General features: G+C 45.7%; 1 protein-coding gene across 4 annotated transcripts in view; it reads left to right on the top strand.

Annotated features, from left to right (window-relative positions):
* Positions 1–10,830, top strand: part of CORO1C (coronin 1C) — a 78,123-nt gene extending 67,293 nt beyond the window's left edge. For all 4 annotated transcript variants that reach the window (XM_077834640.1, XM_077834638.1, XM_077834639.1 and 1 more), the window contains 7 exons: positions 1,548–1,729; positions 2,357–2,476; positions 3,235–3,339; positions 5,212–5,357; positions 6,577–6,634; positions 6,724–6,969; positions 7,952–10,830. In XM_077834640.1, coding sequence (XP_077690766.1) covers positions 1,548–1,729; positions 2,357–2,476; positions 3,235–3,339; positions 5,212–5,357; positions 6,577–6,634; positions 6,724–6,969; positions 7,952–8,071 — 977 coding nt within the window. In that variant the 3' untranslated portion in view covers positions 8,072–10,830. The remainder of the gene's footprint in view (positions 1–1,547; positions 1,730–2,356; positions 2,477–3,234; positions 3,340–5,211; positions 5,358–6,576; positions 6,635–6,723; positions 6,970–7,951) is intronic.
* Positions 10,831–11,817: the final 987 nt, after the last annotated feature.

Genomic DNA, 11,817 nt, shown 5'->3' with positions numbered 1-11,817 from the left:
GAAGGGTGCTGCGGGAGGAGGCAGAATGCCAGGCCAGGAGGAGGTGGGGAGAGCAGGATGAGCACAGGGCAGACAGGCTGGGAGGGCACAGATTAATTAGAACCAGGTGGGAATCTAGGTTTCAGAACACTACATCCACCCCCACTAAACCTGGGATCTGGCCACTGGATGGGAGACACATTTGTGTCCGGGTGTGAGGCTTATGAAGTGCTTTGAAGATAGCAAGTACGAAAAATCAGGACCGAGTGTGGGGGGTAATCCCCAAATATTGGGACTGTCCCTATAAAATCAGGACATCTGGTCACCCTGTTTGAAGATGACAAGTGCTGTGTTTGTGCTGAGTATTATTGCCTGTGTGGAACGGCTTTGCAGTGCGAAAATCTCCATTCTTGCTAGCCCCTTACTGCTAACCTGGGCCGTAGGGAAACTGGGAATGGGGCGGGATAAAAAGCTGTCCCAGCAGAGACGGGGGAGGGATCTTGGAGAGCCTTTGGGGCCGTTCTCTTTATCCAAGAGTGGCGGCTGAAGGTCTAGCACAGGAAGGGAAGAACAGAGCACAATAATCTAAGTGGCAGATAAAATACCAAGAAGTGGCTTTTTACTTCCTGTGTCTAAGAAGGGGAAAGTTTCCATGCCTGGGTGTTAGAGGCAGCCTTGACCTTGCTGGAACCATGCAACAAGCCAGCTGAGCTAAGCATAAATCTGACCACAGCAGAAAGCAAACCCTGCCGGCCTTTCGCCCAGTCAGCCTGTATAGTCATCGTTGCAGCAAATGGAAGTGTCCTCCAGCCTGATACCAACTTCTCAATAGCCACCTTCTGCCCCCAGGTTACCCAGGAAGTCTTCAAATTCTGCTCGTTAATTTGTATCAAATGTTCATCCCCAGTCCACTAATAATCTACAGGAAGGGTTCTGTGTGAATTCTCCTGAAAGCTGCTCACACCTGTGAATCCTTCCTGTTTTGTTCTTGCATTGCAAGCACTGGGAACAGATTGTACAATGCTCCTTATCAGGCACCTGCCTGGAGGCACTGAGACATTGTACCTTCTGTTCCTGGCCTCTGCAGGACATCCTTAATGCCACTGACCTTGAGAAACGTTCTTCATCCCAAACACAAAGCTTACGGGCATCTTTAAACATGCCCAGGTGGTGATTCCTGGAGGGTTCAGGTGGCTCTAACCTGCTTTGCAGCTTTGATTTAAATACCCCCTTAAAATGGAAGCTGACCTTCCGCGTATTCTACCCATGGCATGGCTACACAGATTGATACTGACTGTGCATCTGCAAACCATATGAAGTGTGTGCGTGTGGGGGTGTCTCTTTTTACTCTGGAGAATCTGCTTTTGTTGCTAGCATCATGGGGTCTTGGTCTGTTACTAGGGTTCCTCGTCTCGTAATGATGGAAGCAGAACATCAAGTTTTTTCCTCTTCCTGAGCATAGAACTGGCTGCCCTTAGAACTATCTTTTGTTTTAAACCCCTCTGAAAACTGGCCTGTGTGCTCTGTATGTGGGTTGGCTCTAAGGTCTGGTTACTGTTCTCCTTTAGGTTGTGATAATATAGTCATCATCTGGAATGTGGGAACAGGTGAAGCCCTTATAAATCTGGATGACATGCATCTGGACATGATTTACAATGTGAGCTGGAATCGCAACGGCAGCCTGATTTGTACAGCTTCTAAAGACAAAAAAGTCCGAGTGATTGACCCTAGGAAACAAGAAATCGTTGCTGTGAGTATGCTAAAATCAGTGGAGTGTCAGTGCAACAGATGCTTAGCAAAAAAAAGCATGTAGACAAACTCAACGTTTGTGTTTTCTTTAACGGAGTGAGATATTTGCAAAGCTGGTGAAATGTTACAGGAAGGGTAGCAGTGCTGAGGTACTCCACCTAATTTTATTGGCATTTATGCTTGAATTATCAACATTTTGGGCCCAGTTTTTCAATCTGCACAAGGGTAATTTCACACATAATTTTCAGGCACAATTATAGTACCACAATAATGTGTGGAAAATTGGGTACCTGTAGATGCAGAGGGAGGGTTGGTGGCATAGCTGTCTATTTTCATGTGCTGTAGCTTGCTGAAACATCAGTTTGTTTTAATCTTGCTTTTAGTATATGTGATTCTGCATGGTAAGCGTAGCTGAAAGAAACGAACTGAACGGATGCCGCTTCTCTTGTACATTAGTAATTATTTTTTCACCTGGAGCTTTGGGCAAGGACCTGGTGGCTGTATCCCATCTGGTCAGCTTCCTGGGGCAGTGGTTCCATGCAACTCGACAAATAGAATTTGGGTTAATTCATCATGAGTCCGGATTTCTGTTTAGTGCTGAATCTTGTTCTCTGAAAATCCATTTCAGGAGAAGGAGAGGGCCCACGAGGGAGCACGGCCTATAAGAGCAATATTCCTCTCCGATGGCAATGTCTTTACCACCGGCTTCAGCCGCATGAGTGAACGGCAGCTCGCCCTGTGGAATCCTGTATGTGCCCATCCAGCTTGTCCTTTGTTATAATGCTGTCATAAGTTACTGGCCAAGACAGCCTGCTAATTACTGCAACACTTTACGTTTTATTAGTGAGATTATATTCCCCTTCTTAGCTCTCTCATCCTGCCCCTACATGTCACAGCCGAGCACAGCGCCAATCTGTTTAGGCCCCAAATTGTATCTGTAAAGGAAATTTACTCTCGTATAACCTCCTTGGAGGAAGTCTACTGTGTCTTCCCAGGAACAGTGAAGACGTAACAGCAGCTAAATGTTCAAAGCTGCATTTATTATTGAACAGATCAGGAAAATATATGCAAAGGAGTGATGTCCTAGAACAAGCCAGCTGAGCCAAACGTAAATCTGACCAAAGCAAAAAGCAGATCCTGCAGGCCTTCCGAGAGGGCCAGTTCCATCCAAAATCTTTCATGTGCCAATGTAATGTGGTACCTAACTGTGACGTGGTCTGTTTCCTCGACTGTGCAATAGACTTAGTACCATGATTGTGTGTCTAATCTCTTCCTTAACTTTGCGTGTGTTTGTGGGGGCCTGTTAAAAACAACTTTTGATGGAAGGTCCTCAGAAAACCAGTGTACTCTCAAACAATGACCGTATGTGCTACAACGTCAGGTGCTTCAGAGTAGTGAAATTGCTGTTGGTCGTTCCCCTAAACAGTAGGAATCTCAAAGGATTTAGCTAATGAATTTACTGGGGGTTTCTGTTCTCTAATGATCTGATACAAATCTCATTTGCAGAAAAATATGGAAGAGCCAATAGCCCTGCATGAAATGGACACCAGCAATGGGGTGCTGCTTCCATTCTATGACCCAGACACCAATATCATTTACCTGTGTGGCAAGGTAAAGAGCAACTTCCAAGAGGAGTGAAGTGGTTGCAGCCGTTTGCTTGTGGTGCTGGTGACTGGGTGCTGCTGGTGAAGGGCGTTCCGTTCAGCTGGAGCGCACAAGGTCCTTCACTGTGCGCAAAAGCGTTTCTTAAAAACCACGGGTTGGAAAGTTAAACAAAATGTTGCACCTCGGCGGTTGTCAAGGCTGCAGATGAACCTGCAAGGATCTGGGACTTGGAGTGATTATTCCAACTCCATAAGACTTTACGACAGTCCCATGGAGCCTAAAATATGATTGAGGGATGCTCACCTAGCCTTGTTTTGGCAGGGTTTACTTAGGCCAAACAAAGCTGTATGGGAAGAATACAAGTTAAACTTGCCTTACAGCCAGACTCACCCCTTTGGATGGTGACCCAAGTGACCCCTGGCATTAATATAGGACGAAGGCACCCTCAGGTGGTACCTTCACTGCCCTTTCAGACACCTGAATGTGTACAGAGCCAACTTTGGTTTATGGGTCAGTTACTGGAGTTGTGCATGTTGCTTCTGAAAGTGATTTACTGTTGGTGTTACGTGCTCTAAAGTGCTCACTGCTGCTCCAGTTTTCCTGCCAACACGCAGCTTAAAGATAAGCAAGGCAAATGAGCAATTACCGAGAAGGATCCATGCAAGCAGATAGAAGAACATTTTCATAATAAGCAGCTAACAAGAGAGACTCATTTTCCATTCTTACTACCTCTTCTGCTGCTTTAGAGAGACAGCTAGAATCCCCTGGAACTCATGAGGAGTAATTGTTTTCTAGCTCTCCTGTCCGATATCTCCAGACCACCGACCCATTTTTATTAATCTGTACTTTCAGCCAGACTCAAACATGGGCCAGATGCTTCCTTGTCAATGCTGCATGTTATAAATGGCATGCTTTTGCACATCCTTTTCAATGAAATACTTGTTACAAGATGACTCCATATTATATAGTTAAATACATGGCACTTTCAAAGTGCTGTGCAAACAATCATCCCCTTCTACATGCTTGCAGGGAAGGCAAGAGTTATTCCCAGTCTGCTGATGAGGAAACCGAGGCAGGGAGGTTAATTCTTACTTGCCCAAAGCTACAGAGGGTGGTAGAGATGGAACTGGACCATAGAAGTTCCTGGTGTCCAGTCCTGTGCTGAGATTATGACACCACTTAGATTTCTAAGTCCAGACCGTATCCCTCACTTGTGAGAGCCTGTTGAGATAATGAACCGTGATTACACTGGACATCTGTTTTATGATCGCCATGCTAATAGGTCTATCTGAATGCAGCAGCAGACTGATAGTGATTGAGCTGGCTGAGATGAGGCCATTAGCCTGATGATCAGTGAAAGTTTCAGCTGGAGAAAATTAACTATAAAATGTACATTACTCTTGGGGCAATTGTTTCTGATGCTTCTCTCCTTTTTATGTGATGCTTTTTGAAGGTCAGATTGTTATGAGATATTCCCTTTGCCTCCCATGTAATGGAAACGCCACTGGTCCCTGCAGTTAACCCCTCCATTGTGGCTGCCCGCATCTCCAGCACTGCCTCATTCACGTCTGCTTTGGACTGCTGACTTTCCAGGGCAGCACTGTGTTTCTAGTATTGCCATTGTGTTTGACGGCTGCATAGAGGCAGCCAGTGGGCTGGAGGCTGCTTGTGCATTGGCATGATGCATTTCTTCTTTCTTCAGGGAGGGGGATCGATAGCAGATTTCAGCCTGCTTTTTGTGTAAAGGACACGGTGCCTCATTAGGAAAGGAGCCCCCTCCCCACATGCTAAGCACAGTATCCCATAGCCAAGAGGGGATCCCAGGGCCATGGAATCATCACAGTCCCTTTTATTCGCCTTCGTTTTTGTTCCCTGTAGGGTGACAGCAGCATTCGCTACTTTGAGATCACCGATGAATCCCCGTATGTCCACTACCTCAACACCTTCAGCAGCAAAGAACCGCAGAGAGGGATGGGGTTCATGCCAAAGAGGGGCCTGGATGTGAACAAGTGTGAAATAGCCAGGTAACTAGAAATGCTGAGTGGCTGGCATGTGGATGTGAGCAACGCAGCTAATTAGAATTCCTGCTTTTGGTACATGTCCTGGGCCGCGCTGGCCAGGTTCATATAGTAAAAAGCAAAACAACCTCACAGAAGCAAGAGGTGCATTTGGTACAAGAACTGATAGATTTGAGAGCACTTAAAAGCTCAATCTGATGTGTGGTCTGACACAGTGACACAAACAGTGACTGCCTTAGAGACCCCTCATCTGAGAGCAAGCGAGAGAGGAGTTCCATGTTCCAGCAGGATTTCTGTAGTACCCTTCGCTCCCAGTGACAAGTACTAATACGTCTGCTAGGGATAATACGATCTGAACTGAAAATGGATCAGTGTTTTGGCTGAGACCGTAACAGACTGATGAACAGTATCTGACACAGCAAGCTGCTGGAATCAGCCTTGCTAAAACCAAGTGTGTTCCATCTAGGCAGTTCTGATCTATATTGGGTCGGACATAAGCCTGGTTTACTACAGGGTTTAATATTAAGAGGATATCTCTTTGATGGTCTAGCATTAATCTCCTTCCAGGCTGCACAGTGCTGCTTCATAAACTTAGATAGAAACAATTTCGGACTCTTGGAGAACAGTACAGCAGCACTGTCTTAACCAGAGATTGCTGACATGACTGAAAACTGCCAGCGAAAGCCAGGCCAGGTAAACATCCCACGACAAGGAAGAGGCACCCACTGTAACGGTTTAATTGGTGATGGTCTTCTAGCTCAAAATACTGAGTAGAGGTGGAAGATGGGGGTGGAGATAGGCAGTGTGTCATGCAGCAGCCTGGCGACCAAAGATACAGTGCGTGTAGACGATATCTGTATAGTGCTCATCGCCATAGTCTCGGCAGCACTCTGTGACATGCTGAGAGATCATCAGGCCAGACTGAAGACTGCCTAAAGAATCTTGTTTCCATGTGCTGTTCTCTTCGCACAGGCTGCCCTTCAGTCCACCCAGTCATTAAAGGTATAGAAGCATTGGCGCACAAAGCTGAGTAGTTTTCACCAGCCCTTAGAAAAGCCCCTTCAACTGCTGGGTATAATGGGGGGGGAGAAATTACCCAGCTGAAACCTCTTAATCATTCTCACTTGACCACTAGTATCCATTTGGGTGAACAGAGGAAAGAAGCCCAGCTTTCATGTGCCACTGGCATTTGCTCCCACTAAGTTGTGCTTTTTCTTTTTGAAAGGTTCTTCAAACTTCACGAGCGGAAGTGCGAGCCCATTATCATGACTGTCCCCCGAAAGGTGAGGTGCTGCTTGCAGTTACGCAGTGGAAGTTATATAGCGCCTTCCAGCCCAAAGCATGTTACTAATCAATTCCTTCTGACTTCTAGTCTGACCTTTTCCAAGATGACCTGTATCCCGATACGGCTGGTCCAGAAGCAGCTCTGGAAGCTGAAGAGTGGTTTGAGGGGAAGAATGCTGATCCCATTCTCATTTCTTTGAAACATGGGTACATTCCAGGCAAGAACAGGGATCTCAAGGTGGTCAAAAAGAACATATTGGACAACAAGCCTGCAGCAAACAAGAAAAGCGATCTCATTAACACCCCAAAGAAAGCAGCAGACACCTCAAATATTGTGAGTAACATCTCACAGGCCATCAGGGAGTGGCACTGGAGTCTCAGGCAGGGCTGCTCTACCCTCTGACTCAGTAAAAAACCAAATGCCCTCGTTACACTGGGCCCATCCCTGTAGTAACAGCTTAGCTAGCTAGCATGGACGTAGGGCCCAGGTGCTACTAGGGTATGTGGTTTCCCGGACAAGAGGTAAGTCTAAGATCACTTGTAGCTATTGAAGTGCCCTGTGAACCTTTTGCACAAATGTGTGCTAGGCCTGGTGATCTGGTCACACACGTATGTGGGGGATTTACATTCCCTCAGCCCAGAGCTGCAATGGGAGGAATGGTTTTGTGCTGTTAGGCACTGGAAGTGTTTGAAATGGCTTGTGACACTAAAAGTCCTGTTCCCACACTGGGAACTCGTTCCAGGGGTGGCGGCCACAGCAATCTGCCTTTCGTATGTAATTCAAAGAAAGCAGCTGGTTAACAGAGGAACTTTGGATCCTAATTCATGAGCCCATCATTTGTCTAAAACCAAACACAGCAAATCAGACCGGATAACCCTGGCAGAGTGGACTGCTGAGAAGGAGGGTGTGAAATGCCCTGTACTCTGGTGATACTGGCTGACAGGTGCTCTAATAGCGTTGGTTATAAGAGCAGATTCAGTGTATTGGGCCATTGAACTGATGGCTATTGATAAAGGAGAACATAAACTCCATTAAAAAGCAAACCATGGCCCAGTGTACCCTTTACATTCGCATTAACTCCATTAGAAACGCTGCTGTGCCATTAGCATGTTACCCTGTGTCAGAAGCTTCATGGTAGCACTCAAGAGCACATGATTCCCAGCCATCTCAGCTGGTTTATCTGTAAGAATCTCCCTTTGAAATCCCTTTGTGTTGGAACACGTTTGCTTTGGAAACCTCAAACTTGAATATGCAGAATTGCTCCTTCCAGGCCAATTTTTAATGAATCATGGTTTTGTTTTTTGTTTGGTTCCAGCAAAACGAAGCCAAATTGGATGAGATTTTGAAAGAGCTTAAATCTATAAAAGACACAATCTCCAATCAAGATGAGCGCATTTCCAAGTTAGAACAGCAGATGGCGAAGATGACGGTTTGAGAGCAAAGGGAGCAGAACTTTAAGCTGGAGCAGGGCTGGGCAGGCACTGCACTCAAGAAGACATTCCATTTCAGAAGTTCGTCAAGCAGCAGCGTGCAGCATTCCAATAAGAACTTTTTATTCTCCTAAATTAACTTCAGCGAAAGCCGATGATTAAAAGCCAAGCTTTTTAGTGAAAGATTTTTCTGATGTTTTAATGTGTTACATGACTTGGTCAAAATTAAGTCAAAAGCCTAAGTGCTACTTTTACAATTTGTTTCCAGATGTTATGAATTTTTGAAAACAAACTATTCTGACTTTGTGTTGTGCCCAAGTCTCCTTAGGGACCAACACCACATTGTTCTGAACCATTTTTTTTTAAAAGTTGCCACACACAAAAAAGTAGCCTTTTATTTTTCCTATTTGGCATTTTGCAGTATTTGTTTTTTAAATCTAAAGGAACAGCACTGTGTGAGTGTGTAGAGGTTGGGGTGTGGCTGTGCATGTGTGTGTTTATACTGTGTGGAGAACAAAATGAGGCTATTTTGTATAAATCTTCATCTTTGAACAATCTGATCCGTTCCATTTGCAGTGTGGACAAAGCAGTTTATAGAGACCCTCCCATAAACCCATGTGAGTTGACTTTACTGCCTTTTTAACAGTGTCCCAGTCACCATCAGCACCTCGCTAAAAAACTTGGTTGTGAGTGAAGTGACTCATGTCACCACATAATTCTCTTCCCCTTCTACATTCGAGAGACTGAACCCTTGTCCTGGAGTCATGCTGTCCTCATTCCAACACCCTGTGCTTTGGATTATTCTAACATTGTCAGAATGGGCATTTTTGTTTTTTAAAGGCCAAATATTTTTACACCGCAGACATGTATTCTGTTTATCAGCTAACATAAGGTGTAAGGGTGCGCAGCGAGATAGCGAAGATGAATGGCCAGAATTCTGATTTGCAAGCAAGCAGGACATGAGCATGTAGCCAAGTTTTCCATTATGTCTATTCCAGTCCTTTGCCTAGCTGTACATTTTTGTCTGTATTAAATGCTGCAAGACCAGACTCCTTTGCTTTGCAAAGAAGCTCTTAAATTTGTGAGCTTAAACTATTTCTGCCCCCATTTTTGATTCTGAGAAGTTCCAGCCCAAGTATGGCTTTCAAAGCAGCATTAGAAGCAGTTGGGTAACTTTACAATGACAGGTCTCCAGAAATAAAACCCCTCCAATACCTATCCTCCCTCTCTCTCTCACTCCTGGTAACTCCACCAGCTATAATAAAATCCCATCCCAGGGAACACAAGATTTCCTGAAATATAAGTAACCTTTATCTCCAGTCCCATTGCAGTCCCAGCTTTTCTGCCCTGGTCTCAGAAACCTTTGAGATCCCCAGTTGAAAGACTCGGTGTAAGTGCATGTTAATCCAAAGCCAACATGCTGACTTGGGCGTGGGGCTCCGAGTGTCCAGTGACTGCCTAAGCCCAGTGAATGTCTGCTTACCATGAGGGTCTGCGTTATGAGAGGGAGCAGCGTTTGGTGACAAACGCAGCTTCCCAGGTGGGCCCTGATCAGGCTTGCAAAGGATTTACCTGCAGGGGTGAGCAGCTTCAGCACCTGTTGGGGCAAAGGGTGCTAGACCTCTGGTAGTCTGCACAGTTTGCTGTGATGAGTGTTGACCTTCGTTTGAGCCATACCCAGGCCAGTATAACCTGCCTTGGCACCAGGGGAGGGGCTGATCAAACACAAGTGCAGTTAAAACCTGTCTGGGGGCCAGAGCAGTGAACCAGCTGATAAGCCTAAAATACCCTTTTCCACCTGAGGTTTGATCCTTGAATCACCTCACTGCAGCTTAATATATATATATATATGCATATGCCCGTCAGACACACACGCTCACGAGGGCTGCTTTCCCAATTAATGAGGGAAGTGCCAGACAAGAGGCTGCCTTTGCATGGGACAGGTTCACATTCCTTCATCTGGGCAAAAGAGTGAGTGCTGAATTTCTCTTCAAGTAGTTTAGCTAGAATTTCTTAAGTTCTCCATTTTCTTGTATTTGCATGTTCAAAACTTACGATGAAGGAGTCTCTTGTTCTGGAAGACGTGAGTGTTCCTGACCTAAGGTGAAGTCGTACCATTGGGACAGTTAAGTGAACTTTTAGCAGGTGAAGCATAAGAAATTGATGAGAGGACAGAAAATGTGTAGTGTCACAGGATGAAAGCTTCATAAAGCCAGCTCTGGGTTATTTAAGACAGCGAGCCAATGTTCTTGGCATTGTGTGTTGAAAATGGAGTTTGCAGCCTAGACAATTCTGGGGTATTTGAGTGTTTGGTGTTTTTTGTACTGCGATCAATGGCTGGTGGGGTGGGGTGGATTTTGGCAAACAAAATCCCCTGGGTAGTGATCTCCTTGTTAATTTGTATGTGTGGCGTCAAGTCTGTGTGCTGGGGGTCTTTGTATTTCTAACCCGAGGGAAGGAAGTTCCTGAAATGCCAGATTTAACTGCCCAACCAACCCTGGTGTAAGGTAGCGTGATGGTTTGAAGAGAAGGGGGCGGGGGGAAAGTCCTCCGTGGTTTTTTAGTTTGTAGCTTGTATTTTATTTAAATGAACGGATGATGCCTAGCCAGGCTCAAACGGAGTCAGTGCCTAAAGCTTTTTTTAGCCGTGCTATCCCAGAAGAGAACCAGCGAAGTATTTGAGAGATGCGCTCTTATAGAGCAGCCATAGTACCCTGTCCAAATATTTGCTTCCATTTTCAAAGATAAAATCATTGATTACAAAGTTTGTGTCTGTTGTTTTTCTTTGACACCTTGTTCCTGTGGCATTCTGCGCTGCTCAATTACGTTTGAATGCGTGTCAGCAACCTGAGCTTGTAGGGAGCAGCCAGTGTTTTATTTCTGGCTGGGGTTAGGATTTTTGTAAACTAGCGGAGGATGCAATAGTCTAGACACACAATAGACAGGATGAAACTTTCACAAATGTGCCTGAGTCCCGTCTTCAAAAGTGACCTAGGCACTGAATCTGAGCCCTGCTGACTTGCAATGGGACTTAGGCACATTTGAAAATTCTACCCGCAGCCATTTATGAGAGAATCTTGGTCCTTCCTTTAGTTTGACGCTCTTGGAAAGAAGCCCAGAACTCACAAACTGCTTTTGTATTTTCATGTATTTCAAACATTCCCTTTTTCCAAGCAGGCCACGAAGGCCTTTCATTTCCAGTCAACTTCCAGCTGTGCAGAACTGATGCTTCTCGAAAGGAGCTTTGCCCTCCAATATCTGTGGGTAGGTGGCTGAGGAGTGGGTATTGGAGCCTGGAGCTGTTCACCTCCGGCTTGCTCATTTGAATCCAAGCCACATCAGCAGCGACTGAAAATTGTACCCGTCCCACGGCTGCTTAGAGGCTTTTGTGAAATGGCTTGTTTCTCAATCCAGTTCCTAGCAGCAAATAAGTGTGTGCACCACACATCCTGCCACGCCAGGATGGCATACAGCCCATGCAGACTCCCTTGGCTCTCCAGAGTACGGAGTAGACACGATGGTAGAGCCCAATAGGGATTCTTACCCTATGCACCTTGTGTAGGCAGAGCATCATGTTCTCGAGGGCTGCCACTACCCCAGCACCTTTCAGATACTTGATCAAAGGAAAGTTCAAATAGCTGTGGCATTCCTTGCTGGGAGTTACTCTGGGGATGCGAAGAGACACGCAATGTCTTCCCCCTGGAGTCTGTCTTCCTTCAGTTTTTGTGCCTGACTTGGCTTAGCGCCTGTC

This window comes from Eretmochelys imbricata, chromosome 15, assembly GCF_965152235.1.
Source record: "Eretmochelys imbricata isolate rEreImb1 chromosome 15, rEreImb1.hap1, whole genome shotgun sequence".
NCBI classification, from domain to species: Eukaryota; Metazoa; Chordata; order Testudines; family Cheloniidae; genus Eretmochelys; species Eretmochelys imbricata.
Note: the sequence above shows the minus strand (reverse complement) of the source record. Positions and strands in the feature narration are given on the sequence as shown.